Raw genomic sequence first — 21,844 nt, forward strand, 5'->3', positions numbered from 1 at the left:
AAGACCATTAGGGGGGGGGGGGGAGGGGGATCCCATGGCAACTATATGTATGTTGCATGATATTTCGTGGTTGTATGCTATGTGGTATTTTGGAGAACTCATTAAGCTTTGTGCTTACGATTTTCAGTTTATGTTTCAGGTACTTCGGTTTTTAAATGGGAGAGCTCGAAATGATTGCATAACACACACCACAAGTTTTCACGTTCTGTGAATTAATTTGTTAAATCTTGGATTCCTTGGTTTTATGAGAAAGATATGTATTAACGATTTATAAATGTAAAAACAATTATTTTTATGTCATGATTTTTGGACTGTTACACTTGAGATCCTATTATTTGTAGAATTCCTAGATAGCGGGTTGTGATTAGGATTTTAGAAAGCCTTACGTGCAAGTATGGTTAGCTACCCCTGGTGGCTAGTGTGATGGTTCACTATGCCTAGATTTGTAAAATGGAAAAAAGCTAAGGTTTGTGCTTCGTGCTTACTGATTATGAGTCGTATTATTTAACCATCACTATTTTGGGAAGTTTGGACTTATGAGATTGACTCGATTTGGGATTGATGCATGCATATTATTGTTATTTGTTTGTAGAATTATCCCATTTTAACATATTGAGTTTGTATATATTACTCATCTTTATTAGCTAATCAATATTAACTCTATTTGTTAATTAGAAAAAAATTTGAAGGTAGCATATTTTTCATAGCAAGATTTATAAAACCAATTGTTTGATTATATGGGTCTTATACCCTTTTGGTTTTTTTGTTTTTTATATGGGTAATATGCCATTTTAGTTTATTACATGGGTTATTAAATCCTTTAATTTAAATTCATGGATTATTACATCATTGTCTATATCCACGACGAAATAATTTTCTTCATTCTATTTTCACTATTTATATGTTTTTTTCAAGAAGTAATTGATAAATGATGGAATTATCCAATTATTATGTTTGTAAATTACTAATTTAGACTGAATCTAACCGAGGAAGCGACGGAGTTTCTTATAATATAAAATTAAATTACAATTTTAGTCTATGTGGTTTACACCACTTTTTAGGTTTGATCTTAGTTTTATGGTTTTGACATCATTGATCCTCGTGGTTGGCAATTCTATTAGAAATGGCCATTCCCTCAATTAGCGTCATAGTTTTTCTTTTAACTACACATGAAATGAAATAACTAAAATGCCTTTGTTTTATCCTTTTTTAGGACTAAAAGTAATACGACTTTCTAACATCAATGACCAAAATTGTAACCTGCTATATAATAAAGATTAATGACAATGCCATCCCCACTAAGAATGCATATCACATCCAAAAACCCTCCTCTCTTTAACTAGTCGTTGGTATTCTTTCATCACTCTTAAGTGACCGCTTGATCTATAACGATCACTCTGTTCCCTTTCTTCCTAATCACATCTCCAGTTGCTATCTTCTTTCTGTTTTTTTTTTCTTGCATGTAAATCCAACTGATCTGTTTTCTTGATCCCTTCTCCGACAAGCATCATCTCCTCTTCATTTACATACTATCACCTCCTCACATTCTCCTCCCATCATCAATTACAATTCAAGTTAACATCAAAGATAAAGATGATGAGAAAAGAGATTGAGTTTATCTTGACTATGGCGGTGATGGTGGTGCCAATCTTCTTCCTCCTTCCCCTTATGCATTGTTTCCAATCAAACAACTATGGTTTATTGAGATATGTAAGGTTGGGTAAGTGGGTAGCTTAATTTGGTTTGGAGTTGCAGGTGGTGGTAGTGAAAAATGACAATGGTGGTGGCATACAATGCTGTAGTGATGGTATACGATGGTGTTGGTGATATACTGTAATTTTTAGTAATAATTAAAAAAAGTAAGAAAAGACAAAAACATATACATTTTAATCATTTCATATGCACTTCACAAAAAATATTGACGGTAACAAAAATAAACACCTTTCCATAAGATTGGTTGGAGTGGGCAATGCCCACCAACGTTTTTAGAAGAAAAAACAAAAAACGAGCGTTATAGGATGTGGTGGTGATAACGGAAAGCAACGTGTATGCTAATAACATGTAAAAATGGATAGGAAGGGCGGTGTTTATGGTGTTATAACGTGGAAAAACGTCCTAAAGGCGTTGCCCACACCTAACAGCCTTATGAAATTGCCAACCACGAGGACTACTAGTGTCAAAATCGTAAAACTAGGACTAAACCTTGTATAAACAACTGGACCAAAATTGTAATTTACTCTAAATATAAAATATTATATTGGAACCAGTGAGGAAATACCTTTTTCAAAAGAGCCAATATACCACCACACTGTCTCTCTCTGCAAAACTCGAATAGGCTGTGACGATAACCGCCTTCTCCTTCCCCATTTCGCATTCTCTCTCTTCACACACAAACAGAGCAATGGCCGCCGCATCATCTCCTCGCGAAGACAATGTGTACATGGCAAAACTCGCCGAACAAGCTGAACGCTACGAGGAAATGGTTGAATTCATGGAAAAAGTCGTCGCCGCCGCGGACGGCAGCGAAGAACTCACCATAGAGGAGCGCAACCTTCTCTCCGTTGCTTACAAGAACGTGATCGGAGCACGGAGGGCTTCCTGGCGTATCATCTCCTCCATCGAGCAGAAAGAAGAGAGCAGAGGCAACGAGGGACACGTTGCGACGATCCGTGATTACAGATCTAAGATCGAGACGGAGCTATCGTCGATCTGCGACGGTATCCTCAAGCTTCTCGATTCGAAGCTCATCGGATCCGCGTCTAGCGGTGATTCCAAGGTTTTCTATCTGAAAATGAAGGGAGATTATTACAGGTATTTGGCTGAATTTAAGACTGGATCTGAGAGGAAAGAAGCTGCTGAGAATACACTCTCTGCTTACAAGGCGGCTCAGGTTAGGGTTTTCTCACTTTTTGCTCTAAATTTTGTTTGAAGAATTTCGTTTTTCACTGTTTCACTTGTTAGCTTTTACACTCTAAACCAGAAGTCAAACCTGAAACTATTCATTCCATGACTTGCATATTAGATTTCCGTTAAATCTTTGCCCTTTCAATCACACTTCTGTAGCTCTTCTAAAATCTAACTCTGAAAATCGAATCTCAAGTCAATACGACTCTATTGCATTCATCAAATGAAAACCGTTACACATTTTCCATATCGGTGCTCGATTTTTCTTTCACTTTTTTTTCCAAAGCAGTCAGAAAAGAATCAAGCTCTCATGGTTGCAGGATATTGCAAATGGAGAACTTGCTCCCACCCATCCTATCCGACTTGGACTTGCACTCAACTTCTCAGTCTTCTACTATGAGATCCTAAATTCACCAGATCGCGCATGCAATCTTGCAAAGCAGGTGAGCAGTAAACTGTATAAAACTTTGAATATAAATGATATTCTCAGATTCACTTGTGATTATTCTGAATTTGACTGGTTGTTTTGTGATTTGGTAGGCTTTTGATGAAGCTATTGCAGAATTGGATACCTTAGGAGAAGATTCCTACAAGGACAGCACCCTGATCATGCAACTTCTTCGTGATAATCTCACTTTATGGACTTCAGACATGCAGGTAGTTTTCTTTTTTTAATTTCAATTTTTATTCTTTACTACTTTAATTAATTAATTTATTTATCAATTTATCATATATTCATACCCAATTGTTGGTTTGAAATAATGCAGGATGACAGTGCTGAAGAAATTAAAGAAGCACCAAAGGCAGATGAGTAACAAAATTCCCTACTCAAGACCTGTTTATGGTTTGTAATTGTTTGCTTTTCGATTGAAAATGCTCTACTTGTTGCGAGTATCAACTCTTTAGATTTAGGAATTTAATGATTTTCTATCTTTTTTAATATCATGCTTAATTTCATCTTCCATCATTGCAAACGCTTTTTAGGTTGTGGTTTTATAAGTTAAAAAAATGTTTGTGGTTATATACTTATTATAGGTATATCGTATATGTTTCAGTTATTTTTTAAATCTTTATTGTTCATTTCACACATAATTTTGGATTGCTAAAAGTACATGAATTCACCCCCTTTTTAGTGTATTGGATTTATTAGTGACAACAGTCTGTAAAGGAGTCAAATATGGTTTGACTGCTTTTCAGGAAGAGATGCACTTAATGAGTTAATGGTATGCACTTTTGATTCCTTTCTTGTGCTGCTTTACAGTTGGATGGGTTTTGGTACAACTTAAACTTACATAAAAATCACAACATTTTCAATGAATGTAGTGTGTGTGTCTGTGTATTCGTCCCCTTTCAACCAAAAATCATCCATTTTAATAAGTGATATCATCATTTTGTTCCACTGGTGAGATACCAAATGATTTACGAACTTCAAAAAGAATACAACAAAAAGCTCTATTTCTCATTAATCATGAGATATATGAGTATTTGAATATGGTAAACCTTTTGTAGAGGTTTTTTGTTATCATATTAGATTTTTTCATTAAACTCATTTAACTTGATAGATGATATATATATATTTTTAATTTTTTTAATTATTTAAATTATATTTATCTGCAGGCAATGTTTTGTAAAGCTATTTATTTAATTTGATACTTTTAAGCCGCAAACATAACTTAAAACATAACCATGTTTATTTTTTTCAAAATTATAAAGGATGGTATAGTTATAAAAGTAAAATATATTATATTATATTTTATGTATATAATATTTTATAATAGAGATTAAAATAATATAGTATATAATATTTGATAAAATAAATAGATTAAAGTTTTTAAGTTTAATTATGGAGTTTTAACCTCATTTAACATTGAAGTTTTAAATTATTACTATTTGACCATTAAAGTTTTAATCATGCTAATAAAGTTACTAAAGTTCTATTTTTGTCACAACAAAAGCCATTAAGACAAGCTTTAACAGGTTTGCAGGTGTAACATCCTTTGGTAGGGCCTATTTGAAACCCTCTTTAAGAAAATTAAGTTTTAAAAATCAGAATTTAATTCATAATTAAGTTTGCAGAAATAAAAAAAAGTTTCAAAACATAACATTTTAAAAGTTGAGTTGGCGAGGTTGTTAACAATTCAAATATGGACAACATTCACTCAAGCTCACCACACACCACACAAGTTTTGGTCTTCTCAAAATCCATGCTAACTCTTCTACGTGAGATTCAATCTTCGACCTGAACACAGGGCCGGTCCAATGATTTTCAATGCCCAATGCGACATACTAAATTAATGCCCTTATATATGAAAAAATTTATATATCACAAGTGAAATAAATTTTATAGTCAAACTAAAACAAACTTATACAAACAAAAACATACAAAAATTCATCTAAAGCGATGCTTTCGTGCATTTTTTGAAAAAAAAATATCTTATTTTATGATAATCAAGAGTTAGTAGAAATTGACTTTTAATACTCAAATTTTTTATTTGGTTTAATCTTTCTTGACTTATGGTACTTCAAAGATATGATTTGAGTAACTTCAATTTTAAAAAAATCTTTCCCTAGAAGCAACCGCAACCACCTCGTCAATGAAATCTTAAATGTTTGGACAACATGTCAAATTCCTTCGCAAAACCCCATAAGAATACCACCTGAAGTTAACTATCTCTAACCACAAAGAGAAGAATAACATAAATTGGCATGCGAATTAACTTTCAGATTTTCAGAAAAAGTAAATTAACATCAAATTTTCAGAAATTTGATAGATCAGTTTGTCAAAATTAAAATAACATGTCAGCTTTTCAAATGCATCACATTTTTCAGAAATATGATACATCAGATTAATTAGAAATTAAAATAACCTTAGATTTTCATTACGTCAGATTATTTTTAAAATACAATATCATATTATTCAAAAATTTAAAAACACATATCAGAATTTCCAATTAAAAAAATCACATATTAGAATTTCCAAATCAGAACTCACATATCCAATACAACCTAAAGTTAGCTATACATTTCCACAACCTAAACAGAAACATAAATTGGTATATTAATTACCATTTTTGATTTTCATAAATTAAATTAACTTTTGATTTTTAGAAATTGGATACATCAGATTTTCAGAAATTAAAATAACTTATTCAGTTTTTAACAAAAGATTGTTTAGAAATTAAAACAAACATCAGATTTTCATATACTTCAGATATTCAAAAAAATACAATATTATATGATTCAGAAATCAAAAACATATCAGAATTTTCAATCGTAAATGACATATCAAAATTTCGAAATCAAAATTCATATATCAGAAGTTCAAAATCAGAATTCACATATTATACATATAAGATAATATAAAAATCAGAATCTCATCAGAATTTCTATAATAGATTTTCAAAATTAGAATCGACAACTTCATTGAAATTTAAGAAATATTTATCACTATCAGATTTTTACAACTTGAGTTATTCAATTTAAGCAAAAGTTATGATGATTCAATCACTAGGAAAAACTTACAGAAATCGATTAGAAGGACATGTTCATTCAATCACCCTGTTTGAAACTTCCAATTTCACAGAGCTCTTAAACTTTTAGGAGAATATAATTGGAGATTTGAAGAAACGATTTGAAAGAAGGAGTTTAGGAGGAGAAATTGAGTGTGATTAAGAGAAGAAAACAGTGACTTCACTTTAGACTAGATGAAGATTTTTAATTTGAATCGTCCATCGTATTCTCCAGGACCAGGCGCCTCATCTTCTTTATCTTTAATATTAGTATGTGTTACTTAGATCGAGAAGTCAAAGTGTGAAATCAATTTTTCATTGGCGCCTAATTAGGTATTGTTTAAGCGCTTCCTGCCTGCTACGCTAGTCCTGTTAATGAATCAAACAAATAGCATAATACCTATAATTGAATTGGTTTTGGAAAACTGCTGCCCCACTAAGATTTGATGCCCTGGGCCATGGCCCAGCTCGCCTTGGGCTTGGGCCGGCCCTGCCTGAACATACATCAAAATTTGTTAGACAATTATTGATTTGCATAGTGAGAATATCCTGTGTAGATTCATTTTGAGTGAGGAGACAACCCTAAATTCATTTTTGTTTTGAGAATATTTTAAAAAATGTAGAAGTTTTGTTATCAAATTCTTATCAAAATCGTTTGACATATTAGGCCCATGGTTTAGAGCAATTTGCGTATTTGGTTCCTAACTTTTTTTTTTAACATGCAAGGTCCCTATTTTGTTTTTGTTATACGCTTGGTCGCTGTATTATCTAAAAAGACTATTTTTTTTTTATTTATTAATTTTTTATTGAGTAAATTACACGAATGGTTCCTATGGTTTAGAGCAATTTGTGTATTTGGTTCCTAACTTATTTTTTTTAACGTGCAAGGTCCCTATTTTGTTTTTGTTATACGTTTGGTCGTTGTATTATCTAAAAAGACTATTTTTTTATTTTTTAATTTAATTAAATCAACACACCCCCATCCCACTCACTCACTTTACCTTATCTATTCCATTATTTTTTCCTATTTAAATAATAATCTTTTTAGGTAAGATAGAGACAAAACGCGTAACAAAAACAAACAGTAGGGACCAAACACGTACCAAAAACAAACAATAGGGACCTACCGAGTTAAAAAAATAAGTTAGAGACAAAGCATGCAAATTAACCCAAACCATAGGGACCATTCGTGTAATTTATTCTTCTTTCTTTCAAAATAAAAAACTCCGAAACGATTTTAGGGATTTCATAACAAAGATCTTTCCAAAACAAATTCTAATATATTTGATTTTAATATTTCCAAAACAGCTTAAGCTAAATAAGGTGGGATTTATTGACAAAAAACAAATGAAGGGTTTACAACCCAAAACCAATAAACCAATCTTAAATCAATATTCTTAAGTTATTTAATATCAAGACTCAACTTAGTACATATATAAAACAAACAAAAGTGTTAATGGTATGCAATATGCAACTATCCCCAAACCCTAGTTTCTCTCAAGAGTCCAATCTCACAAGTTTGATGGTTAAGATTTGAGTATGAAGGAGCGTCTTTCAAACATACACCATATAGTCATGAATGCGCATATTCCAAACACAACTAATGTGGACGATGTAAGAAGGAGTGTATTCCAAACAAAACATCTTCCAAGTCCACATCATAGACTAGGTATTCATGAACCATCACATGACCATCACATAAGGGTTAACTCTCCCACTCCTGCCTAGTGAATCATAACACCATTCTCGTATGGATATAAAAAAGGACTCACATAGGTACCCATCCTAGTATGTATGCACATGTTAATACGTTAAATCATAAAATCATTTAACATAAAGCAACGTTTTTCCATAAAATATCATTTTAACATGAAAACATCATATAATATCATACCAACATGAACCAACAAGTTTTTTTTTTTCTTTTTTTAATTATTATTATTATTATTATTATTATTATTATTATTATTATTTAAATAAAACAACTTATCAATATTCATCTTAAACCTATTTTATTTTCAAACCAACCTTTGAAGGAAAATATCTTTTATTTTTCAAATCTGTTGTATAAAATACTCAAATTGTTTCTTTATATAGAAAACACATAGCATGTAGAAGCATATAAGAATCAACAAAATATTTCATAGCGTATTTGCAATTTCTAGTAGGGATGTTCAAAATATCCGAACACTGAAAAACCGAACCTTAAAATCTAAAAACGTACCGATTTTTAGGTTAACCAAACCAATATTTTGGAATTTTTCGGTTTGTTTAACCAAACCGTTAAAATCTTCGGTTTTTTGCTTGGTTACAGTTCATGTTTTTTTGCTATGGACGGTTAACCGAAAAACCGAAATTTTATTTTATACTTTAAAATATATATATTTTTAATATTTAGTCGATTGAGTTAATATCTAATTACTTATTAGAAATATCCAGTTACAATTAATAATTGTCATATTATTTATATTTTCCATTTTAAATCAATAATGATCATCATTAACATTTGACATATGTTGATATAGATTATAAATGACATTTGTATTTCAACACCATTTCACGTAAAGAACAAAATATTTGACTATATTTTATCAATTAATTAAAAAAACATTTTTGTAATAGTTGAATTTTTTCCCCATATTCCATGGATATTTGACAATTCATCATAGTATCATTATTAATAGAAACAACAACATAATTAAATAAGTTATATGGATTATTCATTGTCATTTATTTGTTATGGGGTTTGATAATCTTAACATATTTTTATTAATTACTAATGGTTAATCGGTTAACCGGATAACCGAACCGAAAAAATCGGTTAATCGAATTCCGGTTACCATGATTTTTCGGTTTAGGTTTAGGTTGAAGAAATGAACGAACCGATAGTCTCGGTAAACCTTCCGAAAGATGTTTTCGATTCGGTTAACCATCCATGAACACCCCTAATTTCTAGCATGTGAAAACTCTTGGATTGAAGTTATAGTTTGGGACATATGCTCACGGTAAACTCACATTAGTCCAATGCTAGTGATACTTCACTCTTTACACACTTCACCAAGCTTGTTCCTCAAACTCTACACCTAATATCATTGTTATAAAGTGTCAAATACTAAAATAACCTTCTAAGGATTAACTCATCATTCTAAGTTCATAACACTCCTTAAGTATCCTATTAAGACTCGTGGAAGCTTCCAATAGCAACACTTTTTAGAAATAACTGCAGAAAAGGTTGCATTAGGTCTAACAGCTCCAAGGGAGGTTGCCAACAACAACACCTTTTGCAACAGTTTGCATAAAGGTTGCCTTTGCCATTGCACACTTCAAAGTTGCGAAAATCACCTTTTTGTCTTCAAAAAATGGTTTCATCTTCATTTCTTGTTATATTTTTATACAAATAAATTATTTCGAAAAACTAATCTATTACTTACAAAAGTAAACTAAGAAAACCAATCTATTTAATTTATTACATGCCATATGAATAAATAAATTATTACAACAATTTTTATAACAAAAACAACAAACACAACAACACAACAAACACAATGGTCATTGGCTAGTTTATTGTCACACCCTCGGCCTGGTGGCGGAAACATCGAGTGGCCCGACTTTCAGAATTGTTAGCTTTCTGGAAGACGCCTTCGTGTCGAGTTTCTATTCCCTTTGATAGTCTGATAGTCGTTTGTACTATGTGGTTAGTCTTTTATCTCTGTGGGTTGACCTAGGAATACATGTAATTTTGAGAGGGTCAACATAATTTTGGTGAATTCACAGGTTTGGTAAGTGTGAAAAATACTTTGTTGATGTTCTTAAGTTAGCACTCGTTGTGATCACCACCTATGTCAGTATGTTAGCATAGTTTCTAATGATTTAGTAGTAGGATTCAGATAGTTTAGTGACTAAATCTGAATCCTAATTTGGATAAAAGATGTATATTATACTTGTTACCTTATCTTAAGGTTAGTATGTGATAATATTGTCCTAATATTCTTTTTTACTGTGTTGTAGGCACTACTTCTCAAGGCGTTCCTCAAGAATAGTAGATGTTCTATTCAAACTCGTTTTCTTGAGTTATGTGGACTATCACTGCGTGTAGTTTATGATAGTTTAGTTTTAGTTTAACCTAAACTCGTTTCCCCGAGTTTGTGTGTAATATCACTACTTGCATAGGTAGGTTCCTAGTGGGAGTCTAAGACAATTAGAAGTTGGTTGACCTAAACTTGCTTCCCCGAGTTTGTGAGTACTATCACTACTTAATTAATTCTTATTAGTAGTTCATGATAGCATGTTTCAGTTGTGATAAAGTTACGATGAATTCCTATAATCGAGCTATGAATGTTGATCCCGAAAATACCATGACGCTTCATCGAAGGTCACTGTGTTTAGAAAGTTATGCCTACTCGCCATCTCTTGGTGCCTTGGCTCAATCCTTCATGTATCTATTGTATGTTCAACAAATAAGTCATGAATTCCCACTTATAAGAAATCCCATTCAAATTGTTGTTCAAAAGAAATCCCATATATGTATGTTATATTTTGATTCATTGTTATATTTTGGCTGTATCTGTTATCTGTATGTTATATTTTGATTCGTTGTTATATTTTGGTGTGTTCCTCCATCTCACGAAGCCTGCAACTAAAATGTCGACTCATTGTTATATTTTGGTTGTATTTGTATGTGTTTTGATTTAGTGCCCTGTATCTTTATGTGTTCAGATTCCCACTGTTTTTTTTTGTGTTTTGTGGTGTCAAAAGTTCATTGTTTTCTTTTGGTTGTTATTGATTAATTTATGTTTGTTGTCTGAAATTTTAGGTTCACCAATGGAAAGTAGTCGAATTGATGTTGACTTGGATGGTGAAAGTGAGGCTGTTGAGCAAAACAAAGTGCCGGTAGTTGGGGACAAAAGGATATCAAACGCTTGGCGCAACTACACAGATGTTAGAGATCCAAAGACAAGCAAGATTATAAAGGCGCAATGCAAACATTGTTCCAGAATCTTGACTGTTACTACAAAGAATGGTACATCATCTTTGGGTAAACATAATGCTGTATGTTTACAGAATCCTGATAATATTGATAAAAAACAAAAGAAAATTAGCACTTTTAGAACAAGTCAAAGTGATGCGACTACTGTTTCTAATTGGGAATTTAACCAAAATACAACCAGGCTTGCTTTAGCAAAAATGATTGCCATTGATGAGCAACCATTTTCATACGTTGAACGTGACGGGTTCAGATATTTTTGTAGTGTTGCTGTTCCACAGTTTTGTATCCCGTCACGTTTCACGGTTGCTAGAGATATTAGTAAAGTGTTTCTTTGTGAGACGGAGCAATTGAGAAATACCTTGAAAAGTTTGAATTCTAGGATTGCTCTTACTACTGATGAGGGATGCATGAGCGTTTGTCGATAATGAAGATTATGCTCTCGTACACACATAAACACAAGTGGGGTGAGTGAAAAAGAACGACCATAGATAAATATGGGAGAAATTAGTGTAAAAGTCAATGTACCATAAATAATTATGCCTAGATTACTATTATACCCTTTTATGATTTATTGTTGAATTTATTTTTGCTTAATTCTGATTGGTTATTAGAAACACATAATACTTATTGAAAACATTTGAACCTAATTCTATCTATCTCTCTCTCTCTCTCTCTCTCTCTCTATATATATATATATATATATATATATATATATATATATATATATATATATATATATATATATATATATATATATATATATATATATATATGGTTAGGTTAATGTGAGACGGCTTAATTTTGTGAGACCGTGAGACACATTTTTTTATTTTTTTTAGTTAATTCAAGTTCCGAAAATAATATTTAAAAAAAGAATTTTTGGATTTTTCCATTTATTTTGCATTTTAAAATTATTTTTTTGAATATGTACAGTGTAATATTCTATTAGAATATTTCACGTATTTTTCAAAAAAAAAATGAAATTTATTTTTATTTTTTTTAGTTAATTCAAGTTCCGAAAATAATATTTAAAAAAAGAATTTTTAGATTTTTTCATTTATTCTGCATTTTAAAATTATTTTTTAGAATATGTAAGTGTAATATTCTATTAGAATGTTTCACGTATTTAAAAAAAAACGGATTTTTTTTATTTTTTTTTAGTTTATTCAAGTTCCGAAAATAATATTTAAAAAAAGAATTTTTGGATTTTTCCATTTATTTTGCATTTTAAAATTATTTTTAGATTTGGTTTTATGGTCTCACAAAATTAGAATGGTCTCAAATGAACCTAAACACACACACACACACACACACATATATATATATATATATATATATATATATATATATATATATATATATATATATATATATATTTCAATGAATATTATTTCTTGTTTTATGGTGTTGACATTTCTAAGTGATTTAGCCAATGTTTTAAAAACCGGTTTTTTAGTTGAATCGGTATGGTGATCGGTTACCGGTTCAACCGGTTTAATCGATTCGATCACCGGATCAACCGGTTTCAATATTTTTCATATTTTTTTCTATTTTCCAACACATACATACATAAATAAATCATTAATTTGATGTTTACAAGTTCAAACATTAAAAATACACATAAAAATAAGTTTTAGATGAATCGATATATATATTAAAATAACATATAGCCATAAGTTTTAGTGTTTTACATCAATCCATATACGTAAAAATAAAGTATAATACCGAAACACAATATAGTTTTAAATAAATACAAACACATAAAAAACTTTATAACATTTATCATATGTTTTTATTTAAAGAAAACTAAATAGGTTTGAAAAAAAAAATCACGAAAGTTTATTATGTAAATGGTTTTTTTTTTTTATGTGTTTTTATTCGGTTTAACCGGTTTATTTTGACCGGTTCAACCGGGTTTTTCTAAAAACCGGTCGATTCAATCCGGTTCAGAAATTGACATAAAACCGGTGATAGTTGAACCGCTCCCTCCTCCGGTTCCCTGTCCAACCGGTTCGACCGGCCAGTTCAAACCAGTTTTTAAAACATTGGATTTAGCTTACCGCTAAAAAACATAATAGGCTAGCGCAACTTCAAGCTCCGCCCCAATATGGCTTCTAGGAAGATATATGATTATTTAAATTAAATATAAGTGGTTGTAATCTATCTATAACCTAAAAGATAAAAATCTTTTTTGCCACATATTTTCTTATCTTTTATTTTGAAACGTGTAGTTTTTCTTGTAATTTTTATTTATTTATTTTCCATTTGTGATTGTCATTGTTGTGTTTTTTAATTTTAAAAAGAATTCCATTTAATACTATTAATATAAATTCATTAAAACTTTTTACAAATAACATTCCTTCAATAATGTACTCGCTAAATTTAAGGCACTGTATATAAAATATTAAATGACACCTAATAATACCTAATAATACTAATTATTTTTAAACTTTGCTACTGTTTTTGTTTTTATTTTTATTTTTGCCTTAAACGCATGTATTGTACACAACGTTTTATGTTGTTCTTTACTTGTCAACTAAATTCTATTATGGATTTATATATTTCATAAAATAAGTTTTATATGTAATTGAGTAGTTATTTAATTATGAATTAAGATGTTAAAAAATACGTATAGTTCAATACTCCGTATTGATTATTTATAAGAAAGTATGTTAAATTTGATAAAATAGTCTAAAAATTTACTGTTTTTGTTTTGGAATAAACCAAAACAAATTGTTGCATTTGTTTTAGTTTGAACTGTAATGCTATTTTTATTTAAGATAGAATAAACATGAAGATTTACTATCACACAAATTATAATATAAGTTAATAAATGTGTATGAAGAAATATTTATAGTAACTTAATTAATATGCATTTTTTAAATAATTTTTTATGTATCGTTTTAATTAAATATCCGCTATATTCCGTAAGTAATTCGGGCTCATGATATTTTCTTTATGTTATTAATATTAATTGGTATATTAAGCAGTTAGATTTTGACAGCACGATTCTATAGAACCAGTTTATTCAAGAGTAAATTACATGAATGGTCCCTATGATTTAGGGTAATTTGCATGTTTGGTCCATAACTTATTTTTTTAACTCAGAAGGTCCCTACTGATTGTTTTTATTATGCGATTGGTCCCTGTCTCACCTAAAAAGACTATTTTGCCATTGATTTTGTAATTTATTTCAATAAACACACCCCAACCCCACCCCTCACCTTATCTTACCTATCTCATCATTTTTTCTCTATTTAAATAGTAGTTTTTTACATAAGACAGTGACCAAGCGCAAAAAAAAAAAAAAAACAATAGGGACCAAACGCGTAACAAAAAAAAATAATAAGGACCTTCCACGTTAAAAAAATAAGTTATGGACCAAATATACAAATTACCCCAAACCATAGGGACCATTCGTTTAATATACTCTTTAATCAACTACTTTATTTTGAACGATGAGACATTTTTGATATCATGACAATTGTTCAATAGAAAAAATGAGGTGTATTTTTTGTTTATGGCTATAAAGGTTTTGGGAAAACTTTTATTTGGAATACATTATCTAGCCATAAGATCCGAAGGTGAAATCATTTTAAATGTTGCTTTAAGTGTTATTGTTTTATTGTTATTAATAGGAGGTAGGAGTGCACACTCTTGCTTTATAATTATTCAAAATCCTACTGATGACTCTTTTTGTTCTATAGTGCCGAAAAGTAATGATGTCGATCTTTGAAAGATATATTGAGTTATAATCTTCGTAGCAACTTAAGATTGTCATTTGGAGGAAAACAATTGCTTTTGGAGGCGATTTTAGACATCTATTGTTCCTAATGAAAGTTGACAAGACATTGTGAATGCTTCATTACATTCCTCCTATATTTGGTCAAATTGTAAAGTCTACATTTAATGCTATTTTCAAATTGGATTTTGGATATAAGAGAAGGAAATGTTGGGGGTTTAAATGATGGTGAGACAATTGTTGATATAACACATATTCTTCTCATTATTGGTTCATTTAATCATATTGGTTTATTAATTGAATTTTCTATCATTCTATTCTTCAAAATACCAATAATCTGATGTTTTTGTCTTCAAGAAAGAGCAATCATTGCACCGAAAAATGAAGCCATTTAAGAAATAAACGACCGTTTGTTATAATTATTTTTGGGATTAGAAAAAGAATACTTAAGTTCCAATAGTCTTTATCAATAAGATTTTGTCCATGATGACTTTGATAAAAGTTTATACTCGCCCGATGTTCTAAATGCTCATAAACCACCAGGTTAGCCAATTCATAAGTTAGTATTAAAGTCGGTGTTCCAGTTATGTTAGTAAGAAATATTAATTTGAAATGCGGTTTTGTAAAATTGAACGAGCCTATAAGTTATAGCATTGGGTAAACGTGTTGTAGAAGCATAGATAATTTCTGAAAGTAATATAGGAAACCTTACATTTATTCCAAGAATGTCTTTGACACACTTGAATAAATAGATTCCTTTCACATTTCAAAGACAACAATTTCAGTTGAATACATGTTTTGCAATGACAATGAACAAGAGTCAATGACAATCGCTGTCAAAGATGGGATTATTTTCTAGACAACCAATGTTCATTCATGAGAAGTTATATGTTACATTGTTTAGAGTAAACTTAGCAATATGAACATCTAATGTTGTATTTAAAGAAGTATTTGAAAATTTATGATTCATAATAATTATTTAAAATATGTCAATATTTTTTTTATTAGTATAGATTCAATTACCTATTCATTCATTATTTTGTTTGTATTTATTTCAAAAAATTATTTTAAAATACTTAATGTTTACATGTTTATATGCAACATAATCATTTAATACATGTCATTAGTCTTTTTATTAGTATATATATTTAATTACTTAATTATTCCAAATTTTGTTTATATTTTTTTTCACATTTATTTTTAAAAATGTTAAATGTTTATAGTTTGATATTTAATTTTTTTAGTTAATCCGTATAACACACGAAAGTCGCATCTAGTGTTTAATGTATATGAAAGTTAGGAAATTGCTTGAGACCTACCACAAATATCGTTATCAATTTTTTTATTCATGTTTACCAATCAAATTCAAGTGTAATTAAAGATGACAATATTGTTAATTTTCTTTTGATTAGTACTGGACTATCTAATTATGATTGATCGTATACAATTTAGTGGTGATTGATATATCAAAAAATTAAGATATAACTATAATGAGTTTATTTTAATTTCAATTTATTTTAGCTCCTATAAACATTAAAAAACAATCCGTTTTTTTCTTGCATATTATATACGTGTGGTTCAACTATTTTTCTGTAGATATGGTGTGCAGACTTCAAAATTTGTATCTATTAAAAAACAATCTTACACCTTTGTTTTATAAAATTTATAATAAGTGTATATATATTTATAAAATATTATCAAATAAAAATAATATAATAGTCATTAATGTTTGCACCAAATTTCTCGTAAACGCGTAAAAGACTCTAAATCAGTCTGCATTGACCACCCAAAAAATCTAAGCAACGCAATTCTTACGAAACTCTCCAAGTCTCCGGTCTCCCCCGACCCCACCACACTAGTACTTACACGACTTCATCACACCCTCCAACATTTGGTTTCATCTACCCTCTTTGTGCTTACCATGGCAAATCGTCCTAGAAAATTCATTGACTCATGTGATGATCATAGTTGTCATGCACATCCACCACCACCACCGCCACTTCCTCCGCCACCAACGTCACTCGATCAGCCATTCTCACCATACCTGATCTTCATGTTCTGTGGTCTTTCTGTGTCGCTCTCTTTCATTTGTTACCTCTTATTCGCGGCGAGATATGGAAGTCGCCAAAGAAACAACGAGAATACAGATGAAACCCATGAAGATTTCGTGAACGAGGATCTTGGCCCGGTTGTTCACCATCCTATTTGGTTGATCAATACCATAGGTCTCGAGCAATCACAGATCGAATCTATCCAAATTTTCAAGTATAAAAGAGACCAAGGGTTAATCGAAGGGACTGATTGTTCGGTTTGTTTGAGTGAGTTTGAAGACGATGAAAGTCTTCGGCTTTTGCCCAAGTGCAGCCATGCCTTTCATGTCCCTTGTATAGATACATGGCTACGTTCACATAAGACCTGTCCTCTGTGTCGAGCTCCGATCATCAAGAACACAAGTGAACCAACTGAGACTGTAATCGATTCAAGTTCGAGTGAGCCAATTACAATGGAGGAAACGTCCCCAGGCGAGGATTCTGAAACTGTTGATCATCACGTGATTGAAGTTGAAAATGATGGAGAAGTGGAGAAAACTTGTAGAATTCTGGATGAAACAAGCAGTGGGGTAAGGGCGATTAGTGATTTGGCTGAACATCATCGTGTTCAGAGAGATGGGTCAGTAGCAATGAGGAGATCAGTTTCAATGGACGAGTCCTCAGCTTCCATTGTTCAATTAGCGGTGGCGAACGTTCCTCCTCCTGATCAAGAAAGGCCTTTGATGACTAGTCAATTCGCGATGTCAAAGAAACTAAAAGGCCTTCCAAAAAGTGGAAATAAGCTCAAAGGGACTTCGAGCTCTAGCTTTCGCATATACAATAAAGCAATGAAAAGTTCTTCGTTTGGGCATTCTTCACAAAAGACTACTAGTTTTACAAATAAATGTCCCCATAATCGATCTTATTGAATTCTAGGAGACTATACTATCACTATATATGAATCTTGATGATTGATCCTTCAAGAATCCTAGCTTGTACTAGATGGTACTTATTGTAATTTATACTTCGGGAACTTTGACAAGGTTTGTGATTGGAACCGGAAGCTCATTTACTTCAAAGTACCAATACATATTACGATTCCAATTTCAATCCATGGAATATCTTATGATCGTTAATTCAATAACTTGATCATGCATGTTGTCATGATTTTTAATAGTTTGTGCCAATATTTATGTATCACACAATATTGTGGTCCTGAAGAGCCCACATTGTAGCACCTTGATATCTTTTTGCTGCCGAAACTCCAATCACAAGCATAAAGGCGACAATGATTGAACACCAATATATATAGACACACATTCACATATATGATATAAAATGAATGCCTTTATTCGCAACATCATTAGACATTCACACCATGCACAACCGAGTAGTGTATCATAATTAATATTATTATCAAATAAGGACGAAAGAACCTCAACTTTCCAGCTTACACATAACCATATGATTAAGAAAAGGATTATGGTAGTTGATGTGGTGTTAAGAAACGAAAAAGAATGAAATGGAAACAAAAGAAACAGTGTAAAGCAAAAGGAAACATTCTATATATAAAGATACTGGTGTGTGTACAGTTTTATGTGTTTCACTACGCAACAAAAACATTAAAGTTATTTGGTCTTGTAGAGACGAGACATGGCGAATCACCAACAACTCATGCACCCACTAATTTAATCTTTAGTCAGATTTTTTTAATTTCTATTTTGTAAACTTGTCTCATACTAAATATTCAGGAATTCGAACATCATCTCATATATGCAGAATCAATGAGTAACAATTTATGGCAAATTCGAAGTGTTATATATATATCACAAAATACGAATTATAAACCAGTGACCCGATCAAAAGGTGGGGAGTAACAATGAAAGCCATGCTAACAAATTCTAGCACAACTCAAAAACAAACCGAGCCTAACATAAGCAAAAAGCTTGTGATCGAATAACATAATAAAGATCGAAAAAATTATCTTATTTTGGTCTGAAAAAGAAAATACTGAGTTCTTGACCGATGTTACCATCAGGGTCGATGAAATGGAAGGATTCTGATCGAGCCATGGATTTACCAGTAACCCTACTAAAGTTTCCTCTTAGGTACATTATATCCTGTTTTCTTTCGACATCTTTTGCTTTTAAAGTCCCTGCACCTTCATGAACCATTTCCATGTGCTTTAAAACTTTGAGATCGGATGCTGATGGTTGTCTCTTGAATGCAAACCCTACTTTTCTTCCATTACAGTACATGGTCCACAATGGAGTAGCCAAGAGAGATTTATCTGGAGATGCTTCTGAATCATTCGAGCACTCGAGGGCGATCCTCAGATTGCCACTTTTCATTTCCCGGGCGAGAAAGGTGGTGGAGATTGTGAGTTCAAGGAGGAGGACTGGGTTTTGTGATTTAGGGTTTGTTTGGATACAGAAGCTGACTTTTCCGGTGCGTGAACCGAAGATGGTGCCGGTGATATTGGTGGCGGTGGTCGGGAAGACTAAAGAAGAGGGTTTGCGGTGGTGGTAAGGGTGAATTGGAGGATTGTCATCGTTGAAATCTGGTCTTTCCACAAGGGTGCAGGTGCAAGCTTGGATGAGTAGTTCCAAGATGGAGCGGAGAAGTCGCCATGAGCGGACTTGTTTATGGCATTCCACGGTGGTGAAGTTGGCTGGAGAAACCGTATGATATGCCATAATTAAGTACGTAATTATGGCCTATTGATGAGAAAGAAGAAAGCCTTGGGTGAAAGTTACGGGTGGTATACAGGTATAGCGTTTATATAGGGAATTTGGGCAGGTCACAACCCGAACAAGGGTATATTTAAAATACAAATAATACCTTAAAAAGATATGGCCAATAATGTCCAGGTTGAATAAAATAAAAATAAAATTGGGATTGTATTTGTAGATCGAATTATTACCATGCATTTACATAAATCAATTTGTTCTTATTCTGATTTAGATTCACTCAAGCAACATAATCTTTTGCCAATATTTTCTGGATTACAGCAAAACGTTATTTAATCGGTTTATTATGCAAATGTTTCTGAAAAAATGATCTATGTTTTTCTTTCGGTAATACGCGGGAGAGATTACTGTTACATCAAATGACTTGAGCGATCGTTGACATTGTCCATACGTAATGATGTTGTTTGTACAATCTATGTTTCTAAATTAAACGGATTAATGTTGTTTATTAAATAACGTTAATCTTTTAAGTATTCTAGTAACAATAATTGACGAGATTGATAGTGGTCTGGTTAGATCGCTGCAGGACATAATGAACTGGATTTTGAACTCATTCCTGTCAATGGGCTTTCTGGTGAGCATGTATCACTTTGAAATATTAGAATATTCACTCGTAATAAAGTAATTATAAAGGGGATTTTCATGCAACTAGGGTATGGTGGATTCAAAAAAGAAAAAAAATATTGGTTTGTTAAACTTATGTCCCACGTGAACTTCCTTGGAAGAGACTGATATGGAATAAAATCTAAACTATCCGTTTCTGTGTAGTATCCAAAGACTTTAATAAGGTAAGATACTTTGATGAAAGGAAATGATCATATGTCTAGGGGGGCTCTTCACTTCTAATTTTTTATTGAAAACTTGGATCTTATTGAAATAAAAATGGAGACAAAACGGTTTACTAGAATGACAAATGATGGTCCTAAGCTAAGCGAATTAGACTAGGTTAATGATTTTGCAGTATCTTGGCCGGATGCCAGAGTTGTGGCTCTTCCTTGCATCTTGTAAGATCATTATCTCATTCTTCTAAAAAATTGGGAAGATTATGACTTTGGTCCCACATACTTCAACAAGTTTTAACACAGCGAATCTAAGTTACATTCTATTGTCTACAGGTTGGTGCCTAGGTGACTCTGGACTATATTTTCTCCCCATATTGCAATTGTCTTGGAAAAATTCAGAAACATAAAGAGATGTATCAAGGATTGGAGATTGAAGATTCAACTTGAAAATTTTAAGTTAAGAAAGAAAATACTTTATACCTAAGACAAAGTTAATTAAATGGGTTTGTGAGAGTGAAGATGTTAACTCTTTAGAAAAGGTCAAAGATTTCATTGAAAGGAATACCGTATATATACCAAGGAAATCTATAAAATAGGAAACAAACTATTTTAATCTAAGATATAACATAATATTATTATATAAACAATATATACGGCTAATACACCCCCTCAGTGTGAGCCGGAGAAGGACGCAGTCAAAGACTGGATCGAAAACGGGTGAAAAGCTGTCGTGGCAGGCCTTTGATAAAGATGTATGCATATTGGTAGTCCGCCAGTATGTGGAGTACACGAACAACACCAATGCGAACCTTTTCTCGTACAAAATGAATTTCAAGCTCCACGTGTTTAGTCCGTTGATGCAGAACTGGATTTTCTGATAAATATACTACAAAAATATTCCAACAATAGGTTACGCAACCAACTAGTTTCTGCAACAGCATTAGCGACGCATCGGTACTCAGCCTCGACACTAGAACGGGAAATTGTGGGTTGTCGCTTTGATGACCATGCGAAAAGGTTGTCACCCAAAAAAACACAATATTCGGATTTTGAGCGGCGAGAGTCCGGACCCCCCCCCCCCCCCCCCCCCCCCGGCGAGTCGGCATCAGAATAGGCAACAAGGTTGTTCGACTTGGAGGG

General features: G+C 31.9%; 3 protein-coding genes across 3 annotated transcripts; 2 read left to right on the plus strand and 1 right to left on the minus strand.

The window, feature by feature from the left end:
- The first annotated feature begins 2,271 nt into the window (after window positions 1-2,271).
- Window positions 2,272-3,925, plus strand: LOC111883381 (14-3-3-like protein). Its single transcript, XM_023879705.3, has 4 exons — window positions 2,272-2,890; window positions 3,225-3,347; window positions 3,445-3,561; window positions 3,672-3,925. Exons 1-4 carry the CDS (start codon window positions 2,402-2,404, stop codon window positions 3,717-3,719), a joined length of 777 nt encoding a protein of 258 aa, XP_023735473.1. The 5' UTR covers window positions 2,272-2,401; the 3' UTR covers window positions 3,720-3,925.
- A 13,082-nt stretch (window positions 3,926-17,007) lies between these two features.
- Window positions 17,008-18,346, plus strand: LOC111883399 (E3 ubiquitin-protein ligase RING1). Its single transcript, XM_023879728.3, has one exon. It carries the CDS (start codon window positions 17,064-17,066, stop codon window positions 18,099-18,101), a length of 1,038 nt encoding a protein of 345 aa, XP_023735496.1. The 5' UTR covers window positions 17,008-17,063; the 3' UTR covers window positions 18,102-18,346.
- Window positions 18,347-18,967: 621 nt separating this feature from the next.
- Window positions 18,968-19,959, minus strand: LOC111883434 (protein MIZU-KUSSEI 1). Its single transcript, XM_023879767.3, has one exon. It carries the CDS (start codon window positions 19,866-19,868, stop codon window positions 19,158-19,160), a length of 711 nt encoding a protein of 236 aa, XP_023735535.1. The 5' UTR covers window positions 19,869-19,959; the 3' UTR covers window positions 18,968-19,157.
- Between the last annotated feature and the right edge of the window lie 1,885 nt (window positions 19,960-21,844).

Source organism: Lactuca sativa, chromosome 2 (genome assembly GCF_002870075.4).
Source record: "Lactuca sativa cultivar Salinas chromosome 2, Lsat_Salinas_v11, whole genome shotgun sequence".
Lineage (NCBI taxonomy): Eukaryota > Viridiplantae > Streptophyta > Magnoliopsida > Asterales > Asteraceae > Lactuca > Lactuca sativa.

Excerpts from the sequence above, each read along its gene's own strand:
- LOC111883381 (XM_023879705.3), top strand. The coding sequence starts at position 2,402 with ATGGCCGCCGCATCATCTCCTCGCGAAGACAATGTGTACATGGCAAAA. Across the intron at positions 3,348-3,444 it reads CATGCAATCTTGCAAAGCAG|GCTTTTGATGAAGCTATTGC; the intron begins GTGAGCAGTAAA and ends GTGATTTGGTAG. Across the intron at positions 3,562-3,671 it reads TATGGACTTCAGACATGCAG|GATGACAGTGCTGAAGAAAT; the intron begins GTAGTTTTCTTT and ends GAAATAATGCAG.
- LOC111883434 (XM_023879767.3), bottom strand. The coding sequence starts at position 19,868 with ATGGCATATCATACGGTTTCTCCAGCCAACTTCACCACCGTGGAATGC.
- LOC111883399 (XM_023879728.3), top strand. The coding sequence starts at position 17,064 with ATGGCAAATCGTCCTAGAAAATTCATTGACTCATGTGATGATCATAGT.